At 42.4% G+C, this 21,323-nt stretch overlaps 1 protein-coding gene across 1 annotated transcript in view; it reads right to left on the bottom strand.

The window, feature by feature from the left end:
• Positions 1-21,323, bottom strand: part of Mkx (mohawk homeobox) — a 62,708-nt gene that overhangs the window by 40,339 nt on the left and 1,046 nt on the right. The window contains exons 2-5 of the mRNA XM_028763950.1: positions 20,004-20,273; positions 18,147-18,306; positions 11,296-11,452; positions 10,555-10,890 (exon numbers count right to left, since the gene is read on the bottom strand). Of these exons, the coding sequence (XP_028619783.1) occupies positions 10,555-10,890; positions 11,296-11,452; positions 18,147-18,306; positions 20,004-20,212 (862 nt within the window). The 5' untranslated portion in view covers positions 20,213-20,273. The remainder of the gene's footprint in view (positions 1-10,554; positions 10,891-11,295; positions 11,453-18,146; positions 18,307-20,003; positions 20,274-21,323) is intronic.

Below are 21,323 nucleotides of genomic sequence, written 5' to 3'. Positions count from 1 at the left end.
TATATGTATATGTATATGTATATGTATATGTATATGTATATGTATATATATCCCTATATACATGTACACGTACACATACATATACATATATATGCCTCAATCATAGTGAAATAGTCCTAATATCTTTTAGCATAGTTAATCATTATGATTCCAGATATTTATATTTTCCAAGCAGAGTTTAAAGAGGAAAAAAGTATACATTAAGAAAAATCTGAAAGGGCAAGGATACAGGTTAGAGATATGGTCCCTGTAAGACGTGAACAAAAAGCCAGAATTGAAGCCATATTTCTTAAAAGATCTAAAATAAGGGAGCCCGGGAGATGCAACAACTGAAATAAGACCGACAGTACTCCTGATGTGACTCTCACGGGACCCTTGTGATCCAGCTGGACAGATTTAGCAGCTCCCAGTGCTAAGGGAGTGTTAAGGGTAGAAGGAAACAAAGCCCTGTAAACGGAACCAGAACTAAGTGACCATGAGAAACAATAATATCCTCAGGCTCCGCTTCCGCTGTAACTCTTGAAGGCCACGTGGATTGCAGGCAGCCACGGCAGCACTGCGGTCCTCTTCACTCTAGGCTAAGACATCAGCAAAGGTCCTTGGCACCCGGCAATGTCTGGCCTTGGATTTTACATTTAGAAATATAGGGCCTAGTAACACTTAAGGAATTTTTGCTCTGGCCAGATAGCCATTTCTTTTTTCTTTTCTTTCTTTCTTTTTTTATTTTTTGTCTTGAAGCCATGTGACAAATGATTCTAAATACCACGTTGCTTTTTAATGCATCTGCTGTCTAAATCACTGTGGAAGCCGAAAGGACAGACTCTGAAATCTGGCCCTAAGCAAAAGGGCACATTTCAGGGTCATAATGACAGTATTGGCAGAACAGGGCATTCCTACTCCAAACAGCCTTGCAGACTGAGCCTTGTCCACCATCGCCTGAGTCTGGCTTGACTGAGGGGACAAGGAGTTCTTAGTGCATGGGCAGTTATGTGAAAACCCACAGCAGTCTGTCCCTTGAAAATTCCACTGTGCAGAAGGAGTTACCCGTCACTTTTCAGTGTTTTAAAATGTCTGATTTCCGTTTGAGTTCTTGGTGTTTTTCATTCCCAATATATTCCTCTCTGCATTGCTGCAAACAATCCACTTCTTTAGTTGAATGAAAACTATTCAAAGGCAAAATTTCTTTTATGACACACATGTGTACAAGTACACACACATGCACACACACACACACACACACACACACATTTTTACTACCAGAGATGTTTACTTCTATCACTATATTGAAAATGCTCCAAATGTCAGCAGTGAAGCAGTATTCAACCCTATCTGTGGTCCAACAGCTCTGGAAGATACTGAAGAACACCAAGGTTACAAGGTCAGTGGATAAGATGCTTCCCAGTGTCCTGAGCTAATGAAGTTTAAACATCATCTAGTTCTCTTACACCTTGACCCTTGGAAGCACTGAGGGAGTGCTCCCAATCTGACTCTAAGAAGTATTTCTAATCTGAGATCCATGTTTGACGTAAGGGAGTGCTCCCAAACAGACCTGACAAAGTGTTCCCAACATGGCCTCATGGAGTGCTTCTAGTGTGACCTGAGGGAGTAGTCCCAATCTGATCTGAGAAAATGTTCACAAATTGACCTTGTACTGACTGGTTTTGTGTGTCAACTTGACACAAGCTAGAGTTATCATAGAGAGAGGAGCCTTCCTTGAGGAAATGCCTCCATAAGATTCAGCTAAGGCATTTTCTCAATTAGTAAGCAAGGGTTAGAGGGTCCATTGTGGGTGGCGCCATCTCTGGGCTGATAGTTCTGGGTTCTATAAGAAAGCAAGCTGAGCAAACCAGGGGGAGCAAGTCAGTAAGTAGCATCCCTCCATGTCCTCTGCATCAACTCTTGCTTTCTGACCTGCTTGAGTTCCAGTCCTGACTTCCTTTGGTGATGAACGGCAATGTGGAAATGTAAGCTGAATAAACCCTTTCCTCCTCTACTTGCTTCTTGGTCATGATGTTTTGTACAGGAATAGAAACCCTGACTAAGACAGACCTGATGCGGCATTCTCTGTATGACCTGGTTAAGTGCCCACAAGAAATTCCTTTACAGAAGCTCAGGTGTCATAAGCTTCTCTGTCCTCCTTGACCAGGGGAAAGGTCATAATTCATCTGTCTGACTGAGAGGTCTCAGGATTGTAGGAAACAGAAAAGCAGTGTTGTTGCTTAAACCTAAGACCAAGCCACACCTTGGAACCAGCAAACTAGGATGCTGTTAGCACTGGAGTTGTTCCTAGTATTGATCTCAGGCTCCCAGAATGCAAATGTAGACAGAAGATGATATTAATCACTTTCAAAGCTACTATACTCTCTCATGTGCTCAGTGCCATTGCTGCTACAAGAAAGCACATTTGTACACGCCACAGAAATCTCCCGCCACCACTGTTAACTACTACAAATCTAGTGATCTACAAATCATTCCTATTTCCTCTTACTAACTGAAGATCATCCCCAGGTACCATAGACAGAAAGACAGAGACAGACAGACAGACAGGCCATCACAATCTACAGTTTATAATGTCAACATGACCATTCCACAATAGTCACTAAAAGAAAGAACCTGGGCTAGCAAGAAGGCTCCATGAGCAAAGCATTTGCCATTATCCCTGACAACCAAAGCTTGAGCACATAAACATGGAAGGATAGAATCCAGTCCACATAACTGTCCTCTGACCTACACACACAAACACAAGCACACCCACAAACACAGACACACACACATGGAAACACACCTTGACTTGAGTACACGTGCACACCCTATCACACACAATAATAATAAATGATTTTTTTAATTATAATGAAATTGGTAGAAATGTGCATACGCCTACTCATTCTAAGTTCTCAAAATTTTAACACTAATGATTTAAGAATTCTTAAACAAATACCAAGTACCTGGAATCACCCAAAGTCATTAGTCTAAGCTATTCACATCTAAAATGCACCTTTCGGGTCCTATGACAGCACCCAAAGCCACTTCCTCATCCTAACATAAGAGATGGAATTTGAGGATCCTTCAGGAAAGTTCATGCCCACCTGACCCTTTAGTGTGCCACACTGAGAGAAAGTGTAACAAAGCCATCATGGGGGAAGGACAGGTTCAGTAGTAACTGCTATTGAAACATGCAATCCTCCATCAACCTGAGAAAACAAGGAAAAAATTTCTGAGGGAAAAATATTGCTTAGGCTAAACAAGTTTACTATCCACCTTTCCTTCCTGGAGACTCACAGTTATGAATAATCTAATAAATCATAGAAAACAAAAACATGAAGCCTTAGAAGGATCAAAATATTCAGGGTTGACAGAAAGTACACATTTACCCAGAGTAAGGCTTCCATAGTACCAATGCTGTGTTTAGAGAGAAAAATACCTGTTGGATTTGAAAAACAAAGTCAGGGAGTAGGAATGGGGAAATGAACTGTAACTGATCAAGCAGAGAGAGGGAGGAAGGAAATAGAAGGAGTGAGGCAGGAAGTGAAGGAGAGAGGGAGGAAGAGAGGGAGACAGAGGAAAACAGGACACACACACACACACACAGAGAGAGAGAGAGAGAGAGAGAGAGAGAGAGAGAGAGAGAGTCAGGGTCAGACAGATGGGGGATCATGTTCATTACACAGACATCTTATTGTTTTACAGGCAGTAAAAATGTTTTACATCTTCTTTAGTCTCAGGCTACAGAGTGGCGTTGATGTCACTTATTTAGTCTCACTGGTGTGCAGAAAGTTTAAGCACCTAACTAAACTTAGAATTAGTGGGAGTTATTGGCCTTTTGCATAAAGCAAGGTGGAAAAGACTCTTTTTACACCAGGGTTTGAATTTGGCTTGAATTTTAATGACTTACTTAGAAATCTCAGGGAATGAAAAGTCTTTTAATGGAAACATTGACAGTCTTAGACACACTGACATGGACAGGCACATCCAAAGGGCTGACCAGAAGAAGGTGGCTGGCTGCTGGGCAAGTCTGAGCATCAGAAACTAGTCACGCTGGATTTGCTGAGTGACCCCAGCAGAAGAATCAGGACTAAACAGAGAGAATGCCTCTGCAGCATCAAAGTCCCCTGCTCACAAGCTGTTTTTATCAGGAAAACACATAAAATACATGGGCTCTTCATTCTTAAAGATACAGGAGGAGAGAAATGTAAGATTTCTGCGACGTAACTGAAAACAGTCAGGGTGAGGGGTGCGTCCAAGCATTCACACACGGCAGCTGTGTGCTCTAAGCTACACCCTCAACCCCAAACAATCATTCTTAAAAAGACAAAACTTCCTTCTGGGTTTTTGTCACCCTGAGACTGACAGAAGAGCTTTAGTGAGTGGGTCTCAGTCTCACTCTGTCCCTGAAGCCTTGTCTCCAAGACTGTGTACTGGATAAAGATAAACATTTCTGCTACATGTTTCCTTCATCGATGGACTTTCTTCAAACTAGGCAATCTCTCCCACTTATTACATATGAATTTCCTGGAAGTTTCTCTTTGAAGTAAAATCCAATTACTTTCATTTTACTTCTCTTTGGAGCTTGATTTTATCAAGATTTCCCTGGTTTCAAAATTTTACATATCTTCTTTTCAAAAATCTGGGGTTTTATTAAATGACGTTTATTCAGAATCTTTTTTCTTTCTCTTGTTTTGATGATAAATAGGGACCAACATACACCTACACACATTTAAGTTTCTGTCATTGTAAGAACAGACACACTAAATCCTAAGTACAGCAAGTCATTCACTTAAGAAACATTTACATAGTGAATATATTACTATCTGAAGTGCTAGGGAACCTATCAAAACTCAATACAGCACCCATTCAGGGCTACTGAAAACGTGTAATGCATGCAAGGCACTGGGAATCACTACCTAATGGAGAGAAAGAATACACCTGCATTTCAAAACACTTTGTGAGTGGCAAGATGGCTCATCAGGTAAAAGTACCTGCACCTTACCCTGGGTAATCTTGATTCAAACTCCAAAACCCACAAAAAGGTAGAAAGAGAGACTCAAACTTCACAAAATTGCTCTCTGGTTGCCACATGTGTGCTTTCTACCACAAACATCGCACACATGCGTGCACACACACACGCACAGAGAGAGAGAGAGAGAGAGAGAGAGCATTTTGAAAAAAAATCCCACAACACACATTTTGTTTACATTGAGACAAGTATAAAATTAGTATTGTTATGTCTCAAGTATTACAATGTAAAAAAATACATATATCTGTATCAAACTCAGCTCTTAAAAAAAATCTGTACATTCTCCAAGCTAAGATAATGCTTTGGATTCACCTACAAGCCACACTGCTACTGAGGTTGAGAGTCTCAAATCTTCATTCTGCCTTTCTTAGGTATCCATAAGACAGCAAAGAATGAGTCACGCAGAGAGTGGGCGAGTCTCAGTTTCCATCTGTCTGTCTGTCTGTCTGTCTGTCTCTGTCACTCTGTGTCTCTGTCTCTTTCTCTTCTGCCTGTGCCTCTTTCAGTTCTACACAACAGGCAGGACACTTTGTATAATTCCATTTATATATTTCAAGTAATTCTATAATGCAGATATAAATTCAAATATCAATTTGCTTCATCCTCATATGAGTAGTGTAAGTTTTGTAAATATGCTCATTACTAACTATTTACTAAGAACCCATAGATCTTCTCACATTGTCCTGATCTTACCCAATGGTGAGAATGTCTATAAATCTCATTGAAATATTATTGCCTTGAAATAAGTAACTGAAAAAGTTCATCTTTTCAAACTCTATGAAGGAGTCATTGTTTTTTTTTTTAAATCTAAAGAAGTTAGAGTCCACTTAGTGTTGAGATAAACTCTGAGGGTTCTGGCTAGAAAAAGTTAAAAAGTCTTTAAAAGAAACGTGGGAAGAAGAGTGTGGCTCAGTGGTAGACCAGCTGTCCTGCTACCTAAGGCCTGGGTTGGATCTCAGCCCTAGAATACAGCAGTTTAATGACACTCTAGGAGGAGGCAGGAAGCATAAGAAGAAAAAAGATGGATCCTTAGAACACACCCTGAAAGCAGTGTGAAGCATTATGATGCCAGAAGAGTAAATAATTCTGTGTTTTTACATTTATACTTAAATTTCTGCTACCTTGGATTTTCATGTCTACTACCTCCTTCCCAAGTGGCCAAAACCAACGGGGTAAATTTTCGAATCTCCTTTAAATGTCACTGGCTGGACCAGAGGTAGATTGTTTTATCTTTTTCTGCTGTATTCCATCAACTATTGCTGCCATCAGAAAAGCACTGTTCTGAATAATCCAAAATGGCAAACCTCAACATCTTCACTAAGAAGTAGGCAAATTGCAACACACACACACACACACACACACACACACACACACAGTAGTGCACACGCATGAGCACATAAATACACACACTAGAACAACAGCAGTATCAAAAAAATGCACCCAAAGTAGAAATTCTGGTATACACGATCCAAAGAGAAACCTCATGTGCACACAGAGACACACACATTGTCCTTCACAAAGCTCCATCACTCCTCGACGGCCAAAGCTCCAGTACAAATCTTGAAGTTACTAATACAGACCTGTTATAATTGATTTTAGCCATTGAGAAATGCCTGTTAAGGTGCCTTCTAAAATCTTTCCTCTGGTTCATCTACACAACTGTCCTTGAGAAGTGGGCTGAGCCAAAGCACAGGGTTCCTGGCCCTCATGCCCTGTTGTGTAAGTTACTGACCATAAAAGTAGGAGAACCTACGGCAGGACCGACAGACTTTCAAAGAGCAGAACTCACCATTTGTCAGAACCAGAGTATGTGAACCTAGGTGACATCCCAGGCTTACCCGATGGCTTGCTGGGCTCACTAGTACACACTTGAACCTTACTACAGACACCAGTTTAAATTCTGACACACCTGAGTATGCAGGAAAGGAGGGAGAAACGAACATCTTATCCCTTCAAGGGCCACCTTCAGCTACAAAAAAACAAAAGTAATGGCAGCTGGCCTTTGTTCTCCACAACCTTTTGTGTACTTCTACAGTAACTCCAGAGCCTTGCTCCAAGTCTGCAACCATGGCAGGCAGGCCAAATAGTTCCTACATCAGAACATGGCCTTTTTTTTTCTCTCCATTAAAAGTTTCCCTTTATTTGGGGACATTCACCTCAGTCAAGCACAGGAAAAGCTAAACACGACTAATTCACATCACACAGTCCCAGTGGCCTGCATGTTTTGTCTAGGCCAGATGTGTCTAATTAAGTCATCTTAACAAGAGTAAGTTAAAATGTTCAGCCTCTTGGGAGCAGGTTACATGGCTGAATTATACACTGACAGTGGGATTCAGAGTCATATCTTTACATCCCAGTCATTTACTAAGGGCTTCATTTGTAAGCCAAGAACACTAGTGCAGACACAGACAGACACACAGACACACACAAATACACATACACAAACATACCCATATACACACAAACAGTGCACACACACAAACACACACATACATAAACATACTACATTTGCACAATCACACACATGCTGTACACACACACACACACACACACACTGCTTGCCTCACTAACTGGCTTTCTCTGGAGATTCTCTGTCTGCCTTCCAATTGCTGGGATTTTAGAAGGGCCACCAAGTCCAACTGACATCATGTGGGGTTGGGGACCTGAACTATGGTCTTTCTGCTTGTGCAACAAATGCCCCAGCCACAGAGTTATTTCCCAGTTTCTTCATGATAATTTAAATATAGATATTTTCTCCTTAATAACTATGCATGTTTCTAACCCCCACCCTTGGTCATTTAATTTGTCAATTTTAATTTGTGACCTTTTTCTTTTTTATCTATTACTACCTTCAAACTTTTGGTTATTTTCTAATTTTTATTTTTATCCCTTTTTACTTTTGTTCTTCTTTTTATTTTCCTTTCTCTGAAAATATTTCTAAAACTCTGAATTAACTCCAACCTCTGCTCAGATCGTAGTAGTCAGATATTAATATATTGCATCTTCATTTTCATTATTGACTAAGTGGGTCTTTATTTCAACTTCTTCCTAGATTCAGTCTCTCATTCTGAGGGTGTTTTTGTATTTCCGTGTGCTTAGGATTACTTCATGTGGGAGCTAGAGATTCAAACTAAAAAATGTTGACTTGGGTTAAAAGGGTGTCCTGACACTTTAGGAATGCACTGCTGTTCACTTCTGCAGACACTTGAGATTTCAGGTTAACCAATGTGAAGGCTGAGGTTAGTGTGCTAACTGTGTTTTCCTTCCTCACACTCTGCTGCTGCCATGGGAGCCCTTCAACAGCACTAGGCTGTGTAAAGATTTGCATTCCTAGTAGCAAGACCAAGTGTTTCGTTATTATTTAGTCAAGTATTTCGTTATTATGAGTGGCAGTAGTGAGTTAATTAGTCACTAAGAGTTAAGCAAATACCATTATTAGAAAGAGAGGGGCCCAGTAGACAGAGAAAAGCCCTGCCATACACAAGCTACATCCGTGCCATGGGAGTTGATGGAGAAGTAGTATCCCTGACTGTGATCTTCTCTTTCTGCCATCACATGCTTGCTGGTCTCTAAGAAGATGGCTTAGGTCATTTATTTCAGCCGCAAGTTCCGCCTTGTGGTCTTTTTGACTTGGTCCTTGAAAAATGAGTTGTATAGTGAAAAAAAAATACTTGAACTAAATCTAACTGGAAAAATCTCCAGGGACAGGGAATTTTCTACTTCATTTTTCTCTAAAAATATCATTTAGATGTCACACCTGCCATGTTGTTGGCCACATGGTACTCAACAAATTCTTGGAGACAATACATTATTGTCAATGGTAGTAGCATAAGTATAAAAATAATTGGTGGTGGTGGGATAACTATAGGTACTGGTTGGTGGTAGGATGACTATAGGCACTGGTTGGTGGTAGGATAACTGCAGGCACTGGTTGGTGGTGGGATAACTACAGGCACTGGTTGATAATAGGATAACTACAGGCATTTGGTTGGTGGTAGGAAGGACAACTACAGGCAGTGGTTGGTGGTAGGATAACTACAGGCACTGGTTGGTGGTAGGATGACTACAGGCAGTGGTTGGTGGTAGGATAACTACAGGCAGTGGTTGGTGGTAGGATAACTACAGGCAATGATTGGTGTTGGTGGTAGGATAACTACAGGCAGTGGTTGGTGGTAGGATAATTACAGGCAATGGTTGGTGTTGGTGGTAGGATAACTACAGGCAGTGGTTAGTAGTGGTAGGATGACTACAGGCACCGGTTGGTGGTAAGATAACTACAAGCAATGATAGATGGTACTAGAATAACTACTATAACTATAGACATTGATTAATGGTAGGATAACTACAGGCAGTGATTGGTGGCAGTAGATACAATTATAGCACTGGCAGAGATGTCCCTCTTGGAACCTCTTGTGTAGGCTCAGCTGTGCTGTTCAGCCAATTATTAACCATTGTGTGTTCCCAGTTGTATTTCTCACTTGGGCTAGGTTGAGTGCTTTCTTGTCTCCAGATCTAACATTAACGCCCATTCACTGTTGTTTTTAGGAGTCAGGCAGCAAATATACCAGGTGTAGATCTCACCTATCCTTTCTTCCAAAGTAACCCTGATCGAATACTTCCTAAATGCAAATCTCTCTGGGCTAAAGTCAAGACTACTACTACTTGCCCACCTGCTACTCCATCTGGATGCTGTGGGCAGGTAGAACCAGCTCATCATTTCTGGAATGAATATAAAATCTTCAAAGCTATTTATCAGCCCTACTTGTACTTTCCAGGAGTGAAAGAGAAATTTCCAAAGCCACAGGATCCAGGCTTGCAGTTTTCCCCTCTGAAAATCCTGGCGCTCTACATTTCCTATCACTTCTAGCAATCAAAGACCGGGAAAGAAAAGATGGAACACAAAGCGTTTGCATGGTGGCCAGCACATCTCCCCACCATCTGGATCACTAATGAAGGGAACATATATATCCTTTAAATACCGTTATCATCAAGCAGGTGGAATGGCTCCGAGTGCAAGAAAACTTGCTGCACAAGCATGAAGACCTGAGTTCTGATCCCCAGCACCCATATAAAAAGAGTCAATTGTGAAGAGGCTTGTGCCTGTAGCCCAGTGCTCGTGTGTCAGAGACATGAATGTTTCTATGTCTATACTGGCTATAAGCCTAGATTTAGGTTCAGACAGAAACCTCAAGAGAATAAAACCAAAGTCACAGAGGAAGGCATCTGGCACACATGGGTCCATGCACAGCTGCACACACAAAATGCACAGCAAAGAAAAAAAAATACTGATATCATGTCATCATGACTAAAATTATCAGTAAGAATGAAAATGCTTATCCTTACCATTAAAGAAAGAAGTCTCAAGGCCGTCATCTACTAACAAATGTACCTATTTGCCAGTTTAAAACAAACCAAAAGTTTTGCATTATAGCAAATCCACATCTCACAGCTTTCTTATATCTGTTACAACAAACCTCTGTGTCACAGCTTTTTATCTGTCTTACACAGGTCACCATAATTACAACAAAGGATGGGCTTACCTGTGCGATAGACAAAGGTCCCTTCAGTTTCTGATGATGATGGAGACACCAGCTCTTCTTCAAATTCGTTGGAGCTAAAAGACCCGGAATGGTTCCTTCGCCTTGTTTTCCCCATCATGGCAGTGCTGGTGGCCATGACATGTCTCAAAGAGTCGTTAAGGTAACGGTTCAACAAGCTGCTCTTATACTTGGGCGGTGACACGTAGTCCTCAGCTGCCCTTGACTCTGGTCTCCCGCCAGCTTTTATTGCTGTGCTCTCCCCTTTAATGACAGTGTGGTGGGCAGGGGTGCTGTAGCCCTCTTCGTTCATGTGATTTCTTGGGGGATTTTCTCCATCTAAGGGGGGAAATATCACCAACTAGTATTTGTACATACTTTCCTCAGCTGCTCAACTGCCACACTTAGTCATCAAAAATAGACACAACAGAAGAATATATGCCACATGTAAGATTATTTTTATATATGATTATTTTTAGGTAAAGAGAAGCAGGAACCTATGTAATTGTTCCCAAGAATATTTAATTTTGATGAAAATGATTTTCCCCCACATGACAAATCTATAAACAGCAGAAATGGCTATAACTACTCCTGTTGCTTTATAATACTGTAAAGATGAAGTTGCATCATGCAATAGAAGACAATCTACGGACTACCATATCTTGTGGGGTCATTAAGACTGCACCTAGGGTGAACTTGTTGCAATAGCACAGCAAAGATCGGAAAACAAAAACCTGAACGAACCTTCAGAGCAAGAGTCATCATCACTGCTCACACTGAGCCGTTCTGCGTTGCCCTGAACATACTTGTTGTATAACTTTATTCTTAAGGCCCAACTTAAATCTGGCTGCCGGACAGTGTTCTTCAGCCGACGTCTGGCATTAGCGAACCAATTTGACACCTAAAACGGCATTAATTTTCCAATTAACAGTGCATTAAAACGTAGTTGCCATGTAATTGCTTTCTCTTAAAGGACCCAAGACCAGGGTTGAGAGTATGCACCCATGGTCTTAAGCTACTTGGGGGCCCTGCAGCCGGGGAATCACTTGAGGCCAGGTTTTGGAGTCCGGGTTTGGGAACAGTGGGAGGCGTCATCTCAAAAGAGACGGGGTGGCGAGAGAAGAAGAGGAGGAGAGGGAGTGGAAGGACAAATGATACAAGACTCTACAGACACAAGGAGTCGAGAAGTTAATGATGATACTAAGTGGACTAATTTGTTTTCTTGAAATTTTGAAAAGTAAGAGAGCCTGTTGAGGATGTGCCAGTGTGTTCTATTTGGGAAATGTCTAAGTTAAAATACTAGAGAAACACAGGGATGAAGCTCCAACAAGAGAACAGAAGGCACACATGAGACTTATACAGAGCGTGGGTGAGGTTTGAGGCTTACAGGCTCAGAGGGAGGTGAAGGCTATGAGTAGGCTTAATGAAGACAGTGAAGGGCCAAGTTTTGGAGGCCGATTGAGATTGGACACTTAACAGAGGAGCTAGCAAACCGACCAAAGGCAGTGCACTTGGAGCAGTGAGGAGAAGGAGGCCAACGGACATCTTGCTTGAAACTGAAAGTCCATTGTCTCTTATGCACATCAGTGAAGACCAAAAAAAAAAAAAAGATATTTAAAAGCAAAGAAAAATGACTTTCACTCTTGTTCAAGGAGCTGTTGAGTTCCCGGAGGATAAAATGTACTTTTCTCACAAAATATCAGGATATCAGTAGCATGTAATTTTTTTCAGAGAAATAACAATATTTGCTTTTAAAAATATAAACTATACAAATATAATGATTTTTTTCCGTGAATTTGTCCCAGAACACAAACTCCTATTAATTACAATAATTTCTGTGACAATGTTTTCACTGGAAGATTTTTTTTTCTTTCTCAGTCATTGTATAAAATACACTTGAGGTATTTATAGTACAGTATAAATGCTATAAATACAAAATAAGTAGTTTTGGAAATTGCTTGACTCCTAATTATTATATGAAACTATTGTGATTTCTACTTTAAAAAGCAAAATGACATTTTTCTCCTCCCATGTCTAGCATGTACTGTTTTATTCACATACATTCAACATTGACACACTCATATTGTCTCTTCTGCGAAGATGGCTGTCCTTTCACACTGTGTACCAGGCCATAGTAAAAACCTTAGTTTTCACCAACTTCTATTCTGGTCAGGCTGAGCTATTATTCAGTGGATCTTTAAATTCTCAGGCTTTCCTTTCTATACATAGGCACCATCCAGAAGTATTTATTTAGCAAATAGACAGTGAGTAGCTATTGCATACTAGCTGTGCTGTGAAGTGCAGGCCTTGACAAGGCCCTATTAACACACATGAATCTACAAACACCACACACTCGCCTGAACCCCTATAATAAAAGTGATAATCTGAGACCCAAGGCAGCCATTGACCATGGAAGCAGGAGCATCCGGTCTCTTGTCTGCTAACTTCCCTTCTCGCTTCTCGTTCTCTCATTCACTGCCCAGAGATTCAGGCAATCCCCCGAACTGCTCAGGTACTTCACAAACATCCTCCCAGACTTCCCTAGTCTCCATTCTGTTCTCTTATATGGATCTTAGCAACTATTACCAAATTCAGTCGTGATGTATTATTTTGACTTAAATCAATTCACTTCCTCAAGTCACCATTAATGCCCTGCTCTTCTGTGACTATGGAATAGTGAAAAGTGGCCTGGTTTCTTGGCCTGAATTTTTTAAAAACATGCCATGTCATGTAGACTTAGATTATTCATTTCATCTTTTTCTGGCCTTCACATATACATCTAGTGGCTGGGATGTAACACAGTGGTAGAGCAATTGCCTAGGAAATGCCAAGCTCTGGGTTTGATGCTTAGCATGAAAACAACACAAAACAGAAGAGCAATGCCTTCACCGTCAGATGGACCATATGCTTTCTAACATCTTTGAGAGCTGTGAAACAGCCATCACTGATGGCCTACCTGTCAATCACTTTGCAGACAGCTGTGCAGCCTGCCTCCTACTCACCGATGCTCCTTCAAAACCATTTGCATGTGACTAGGTCATTTACACTTCTCACACAGAGGAGGCATCTTCTCCTGTGTCTATATCACATTTCATAGGACTCAGCACCAAACCTTTTTGTGTTACTTTCTTTACTAAACAACAGTCAACTGAGACTGCACTAGTTAGACCTAATGAATGTCACTAGCTTGCTTTATACCCACATGGTGCAGAGTAAAACCCAATTCTCAGAACACTTCATACAATAAGAGTAGAATGGCCTTCTAGCTAAAAAAATCAAACATTAGTTCACTATGATTCTAATGTATTAAAATGGAAGAATATTTAAATGTCATGGAGATTAGCTGGCTTTTCATAATTAGGGATCATCTACTTTTTAATGTGTTATATACTCATAGTATTTAACCTATTATAGTAACATTGGAGAATTCCCAGAATAGTCTGTTTTATCTAACAAAGGCTTTTTCTAAACTGTTTTTTAAGTTCAGTTGATGCCCAGTATCCTAGCATGCATATGCTGCTGTATTTTATCAATAGAAATGTACAGCACAACTTAACAGCGAGGTGCAGGATGAGGTATTTTATATTGACTTCCATGAACAGCATGATCAATGAATTTGCTTTTTTCTGCACTTTTCCTCATGACTTAAGGAAAATGTCTTGTGTCACTGACAATGAAAATATAAACTCACATTTTCTACATTTTACACCTGCCCCAGATTCCTTCATATTCATGCATAATTTCTTACCAAGGGTGGGTTCTGGAACAGTATTTAAATGTCAGAAGTGCCTTTAAAGCTCCATATTTTAAAATGAAAGCTTAGTGAGTGGAATATCTAGAAGCTGGAAGAGAAAACTGCTTTTTGGCATTTTCAACAAAGGTGCTAAGGTTTGTCATGTGGACAGAGAAACTGCAACGTGGACCCAGAGGAATGAACTGGAGTTTGTCCAGTTTTAAACCTATCACATCTAGAAGCTTAGTTTGAGTTATTAACTTAAATAACCTTATTTCCATACATATAACACTTGGAATGATGTGTAAAGTCTCATGTAAGATTTTGTTGAATATTGAAAGTATTGCCTTAGAATACTCAACTTTCAGTAAAAGCAGCTATGCCAATGTTGGAAGTGAAATTTTGGAGTCCTGGGATTTTACCAAGCACACAGGAGCACATCACCGGAATGAGAAAGTCTAGTCCCAGAAGAGACACAGACACCCAGACATTATTCCTCAATGAGCTACAAATCTTATAATAACACCAACTTTCCATCTCACACTACTTGTTTTTGCTACACAACAACACAAGTTATTCCTACTCAAGGGGTACACAGCACATTCTTATAATACATGAACAGTGTTAGTGATAGGCACCGCACCCAGTACAATATTTTGTTTTGTTGACATCAAAGCATGCCACAAAGTCCTTAACTTTCATCAAAATGCTTCTTATGATGTCATAAGGATGATGCCACATGCAAACATGAGTTAAAGACTCCTAGCAAATTAGGGCCAAACCGTTAGGGTCAATGAGTAACAGGTAACAAGAGTCACATGATCCATCCACTCACTTCTGTCCCGTTTTCCCAGGGATGAGCACTGTAGGTATTAAACAATATCCTCTGGAATTCTGTGTAGCAGAAGTACTAAAGCATATTTCCACCTTTTTCCTTCTAGGCTCCATGGGAGATTAGGAAAAGCAGGTTTCACAGCCTTCCTCAGCATTGTAAGAAGGGCAAAGGAACTTAAAATTACTATGTAGGAAAAGCCTGGCACACACTCAGAGGAAAATGTTAAATGCAGAATAAGTATCTAAACTTACAGCATCTTGTTGAAGAATAAAATAGTCTTGGGGGATAGATTGTTGCTATAAAGCTCGAGGAAGAATCAAAAGAGGAGGCCCTGCAGTCAGTATGAACCAAGGACTCAGAAATAAAAGCAGCTTTCCATAACTGCCTGCAGGCATATGTGCATGGCATATTTTTAGACAATTAAAGTAAAGTGAGTCCTACTTGAGCTTGATCACCATCCTATAGGACAAAGCTAAGAAGTTTCCCTATGCATGTTTCCTACAGCATTCTAAAACCAACCAGAGTTAAAGGTTTCCTAGAATGGCCAGAGAGACATTCTGGAAAGCTACGTGTGACTTTAATGTCATTTCCCAGAAGAAAGCTACTCGTAGGGATAGTGTGCTGCAGGGAAAGAGCCATGCTGTGGGGTAAACCCTGTGACAAAGAGAAGACCACTCTTCTCCAGAAGGCTGGCCTCACAGGAGAAAGTGGCTCAGGGAGAGACTGACTCAGGATACAGAGTCTAATTCTCAGGGATCAAAAACTTGACTCAGATCACAGCTTTGCCTCCAGAAGTGTAAAGTATTTGCATAATTTATGCAGTTTCCAAAGTTGGACTATGCTTTGGACGTTTAATCTATGTTTGATTTACATAAATTCCTAAATATAAAAACAGATAGGTGGATGTGTGGGTATACATATGCATATGACGTATGTTCTTTACATATGCCATTGTGCATGGCTGAAAATAACTGGACCTGAGCTGGACTATAAATAAGGTCCCTGGGTGGTGATTTTATGCATTCAAATTTTTTTCACTTATCATTTTAAAGCTTAAGAAAGTTATCATACAGACAATAATTAAAAACCCATTGTCATACATGTATTATTTATTATTGTACACAATCTTTGCTCCATTTAAGAATTACATATTTTTATTCTCTGAGTGGTATAAAAGAAGAAAATAATTTTGAACCAAAATTTCACATAAATTTTTAAAAATCTAATAATGTTACTAAATTTAAGTGTGAAAGCAGTTCTTTGTATTAAAGTTATCATTATAAGTAGCAAATTACTACATATGTAAATTAAAATATAACTTTGTATTGCAGTTTTCCCAAGACAACAATTAAAATATAGTAGTTTAAATTTCCCACTAAAAGCTGTTTTTAAAAACTTGTCAAGTAGACTTGTTTTCCATATGAACAACAGTAAAGTCATATCATAACCAAAATAATGTACTGTTTTACTGATGAACTCACTGCTAGTATTCAAGGACCCCCTCCATAAGTGGGCATATGTCCAGAACAAGTAACAGGCCTGTTTAAATTGACACTGGAGCATATGCATTTATTTTCATAAGTCAATTTTTTTCTGATTGTAATAACTTATTTAGAAACTGGTTTTTCGAAGTTCACAGTTCTGTGCTAAATAAATCTCAAGCCAAGAATACAAAATTGGTTTTTGCCTCCAGTGCTGTGGCAAATCACCATTATTACAATTTCCTGTTAATAGGAAGGAAAGCAGATGTTTTTCTCTCAAACTGTATTCTGAAAATAAGCAGAAAAATACATGGTAGAATCTTGTGGAGAGTTGCTACAAGCCAACACAAACGCTCTGTCAAACTTTCCAGTAATTCTTAAATACTCTGGAAAGACATTTTTATTTTATCGAGTGCAGTTTTATCTGGGATCTCACAGTATCCTCTTGTCATAGTTTGATGAAATGTGTCTTGCGTGTGCTACTGTAATATAAAAGAAATCCCCAGCTACTGTAATATAAAAAACTTTCCAGCTCACCCTGTGGACTCCTCGTTCTGAATCTGTTGTTTACACAAAAGTCTGCATCACTACATTTAGTAAAAACTGCAGTATGATAGAAAAGCACTTAATAGGGATTTGTTATCGGGAGTTTTTGCCTGCAGCTTCCGCTTACCTTAGTAAAACACTGATGGTAACTGCTCTGTAGCACGTGTTTGGGATAATACCAAATACTGATCGTGCTTAAAAAAAAAAAAAGCTAGTTAAATATAAAGCAGTGTTCGTTCACTAGAAAAGAAACATGCTGCCATGGTTGGCGACGTGAACTAAACCCTCTCAATCTGAGATCTTCTCTCCCTAGCCCAACAGAAAGCAGTAGCAGAGTGCCTGGGCTTCCAGCTGTGTCAGGATGAAGCAGCATTTAAAAACCCTTTCCCACCATTCCTGTTTTCTGATCTAACTCTGAGTAATAGTTGGTTTTACTTAGTATGTACATGAATTTTAACTTGGGGTCCAATATGCACCTGCAGGCTCCTGGGTTCTCAAAGCGTCCTCAGCATCACCTGGGAACTCGTTAGAAAGGCACATTATGGCCCCGCCCCAAAACTATATAATCAGGAACAGTGAGCAAAGCAGGATACAACAATCTGTGCTCTAAGTAGACTTCCTTCCTAGTAACTAATACATACTGATGACTGAAATTAACGGTGGGTAGACCACCCTTATCTGTCATTGCTCTTAAATCCAGATTTCTACCCATCTTTGTATCACACTGCAGCTGGCCTTCCATTCCCTCCAACGGCAACAGTGCATCATGGAAACTTTTACTGGACCCAATCTTTCGCACTCAGATGATTGATAGTGGTGAAATCCCTTTTCCACGACTAGACCTGGCACCTGTACCTAGCTCTTATCCTCTGTAGCAACACAAGGCAAAGACCTGGACCGGCCTCTGAACTCGGAGGCACCATCCTAGGAAGAATGAGGCGCAATTGCAGGAGCATGGTGCAGCTAGCGGGGAGACCCACTTTGGAGGAGTCTGGATTACCTGCACTAGCGTCATCTGCGAGCCTAGGGCCAAGAGTATCTTCTCAGTCTTCGTAGGGTACGGGTTGTCACGGTGCTTGTAAAGCCACTGCTTAAGCGGCCGTGCCATGTCTTGCAAGGCCTGTCGCTTGTGCCTCACCTTCCCTCCATTCTGCCGGGCCCTGGGATGTGAGGAGAGGAGAGGGACGTGTTAGCGGAACCTTATGGGTGGCCTGAAGGCCCTCCATGCTGGATCGCATTTCTGCGATGTCAGCACCCAGTCCGGGATTACCGCCGGGCGACCCCATCCCACAACCGCCCAACAACCCAGGCTGTCTATACTTATGCACTTCAACTCTAACAGCCCCAAAGTCAGGACAAAGAAAGCAAAGGAAACCCCACAATTTCTCGGTGTAAGTACCGGCTCCTATGCATCTTTCTGAATAGCCAGCTGGCCACGGAATCACTCGTCAAATACAAGGTTTTACATTTATACTGAAAGGGGGAGCTGTTTTGATCCCAGTAAGCAGAGGTGTACAGGGGTAGGAACGAACGCTACGTGGTTGGAAAACTGTTCACTAGACTGTAGATCTGAACCCAGACCTGACACTTTCTTCGACCTCTTCTCCTTCAGGCCATTGAGTGGCCCTCAGAGGAGGGCCAGTCCTCCAAGTTCTCTTGCTCCGGTCCTAGGACTGTGGGTCGCCAGTGGTCAGGAATCACTCACTGGACGCCGGAAACAAAGCAAAGGATGATGGCTGCCTAGGCTCTGTGAACTCTCGTTTATTTCATTTAATGCTCTGAAAATGCGAGACGCTGGAAAGAGAGCAGACCCTACAATGCGCTCTAAGGCCTTTCTCTCTTTAAGAGCGTGAAAAGCGCAAAACATTGTCCCAACAACTAAAGGTGTGTAAAAGACCCCAGGAAAGCAGACTCTTAGGAGGAACACACAAAGCAGCTGGCCCTGGAGCCGACATTGGGTGCTGCGCTCCCGGGAGGCTCCGGGAGGTGTCGCCGCGCATCTGCGAGAGCTCCCAGCCCCAGTTCCCGCTTGAGCGACTGCGCTCCTGCCTCAAGGGCGTGAGCGTCTTCAAACTCTTTGAAATGCAATTCCACCCGCGCTGACTGGTAGTAACAACCCGAGGAAGTCTAATCTCTTTTACCAACCAGCAGTGCTGTGAAATAAGCAGCTGGTGCTGTGGCTCTGGAGAGGGCCGGCTGCTTTAGGTACCACGAGGACCTGGCCCGGCACACTCTGCGCCGCACACCCCAGGACTGGAGCAGAGGGCTCGCCCGGGAGTTCCCGGGCCCCCGACAACCCTCTTAAACCCAGGAATCGAAAGCGTCCAGGTCGGCAGCCGTTTTCTCCGGGCTCGCAGCGGGCTCCGCTGAGCTGTGAGCGTCAAAGACGCCCTGGGGGAGTCCACCTTCTCAAAACTTAGTCCCGGGCCGAGGTAAGATTCTCGGGTGACAGAAAAGAAAGCTTCCGAGGTCTAACCTGGGAACCATCTGTTTGACTCCACCGTGTGACAGCGCACAGCGCACAGAGCTCAATCTGCTCCTGCTACATATACTCCAAAGGAAGCAAGAAACTACGCTGGGTCCTGGAGTACTAAGGACCCCAAGGTACAGGAAGACTGGGCGCCAACTCAATTTTTATCTAGCCTCTTTTGAACTGTTCTAAGGAATTAATCCGCCCAGTTTTGAGATGGTAAATCCTTAAGAACCAGGCATGCGGGTCCAGGAGGCGCAGATCTGCTCTCTTGGAGGAAGCTGTGGACTCCTGATCTTGTTACACTTCACCCACCCGCTTCTCGCCGCCCCTACTCTTTCGGATTAGCGGGTCGGCACCAGCCCCCCCCCCCCCGCATGAGCATACCCTGTCCTCCGGTGTCTCAGGCTGAGGTTGTCTTTGAGGGGCGGGCCATCCGGAATGCCCACCTCTGGGCCTGTGTGTGGATTGTCCAGGACGCCACCGTACGGCCGGCTTCCACGTTCCCGATCTGGGGTGCCTCGGTCTTCAAAAAGCACGGCTCCCCCGAGCTTGTTGAAGACGATGGTGTTCATAGTGAGGACTGGCAGGGACATGCGACCTTGCCGCAGCGCCTCTGAGTCCGGCCACCAGGAGCTCCGCAGCAGGACTCAGGTTCTAGAAGATCAAGACGCAGCATGTTACTTCCGACAGTGCCCAGGTTCTCGCAACTCAGGAGCCCTGAACTTGGTAGAGCTGCTGGGCTGTGCTGAGGGCAGAGGCTGTATTGTCGCTAGTGACCAGGGAACACACTTCTTCCATACCTAGTTACCTACATACTCATACAGCACTCCAGGGACAGTCCCCTACCCTTCTGCTCTGATCAATCAAGCTCCCACACCTCTAGGAACTTCACACAAATAATTTACGTACTGAGGAAAAGCAATTTCCAAAGGAACTTTCGGTCTCTAAGAGAGACACAATCAGGACAGCAAAGCAAAATAAACAAGTAAGAGAAATGTTCGTTAAGCATCACACAAATTAAAGTCTCTTCTGAGGTATCCGGAGGTTGGAAGGAACATACGATTTAAAGTAACATAAATGAATAATTACATCCACAAGGACGCGTCAATGCGCACTAGATCTTGGTGTTAGGATTTTAATGTTTTCTAGATCCTGGACCGTATGGCGGAGACCCCTGCGTCTTTCGGTTTAACTCTCCCGGTGGGATAAGGGCAATGGGAAGTTAGGAACAGAGCCCCAAACCTGAAAATTAAATAGTCTCAAGACAAAGATGTCACAGACGCCCCCCCCCCCAATCTTGTTAGGGAACTCCGAGCGAAGGTGCCAGGTCCTGTGTCCCTGGGGGTTATAGCCCGCAGGAATCCGAGCCCATTTCAAACGCTGGAAGCCTCCAAGTTGGCAGAGACCCGCACACCTTTGAGACTGTAGGGCTCCGGGGCTCACCTCTGGAGCTGGAGTGCCTCGGGGCCTCAGTCCGCTAGTTGCGGACATCCGGAACAAGGCCGAGCGGCTGCAGAACAGCCACAATACTGTTGCGAGGATCAGTTACGTATACACCGGCAGGATCTCCCTCCGACACTCCCCCATCCCGCTCCGCGCGCAACTGCGGGTAGCTCGTTCTACTCCGAGCTGCTCACACAGCGCTGCCAGCACCCCCGCAAAACACACACACACACACACACACACACACACACACACAGAGAG

Source organism: Grammomys surdaster, unplaced genomic scaffold, assembly GCF_004785775.1.
Source record: "Grammomys surdaster isolate TR1022 unplaced genomic scaffold, NIH_TR_1.0 140, whole genome shotgun sequence".
In the NCBI taxonomy this organism is placed as follows: Eukaryota; Metazoa; Chordata; class Mammalia; order Rodentia; family Muridae; genus Grammomys; species Grammomys surdaster.
Note: the sequence above shows the minus strand (reverse complement) of the source record. Positions and strands in the feature narration are given on the sequence as shown.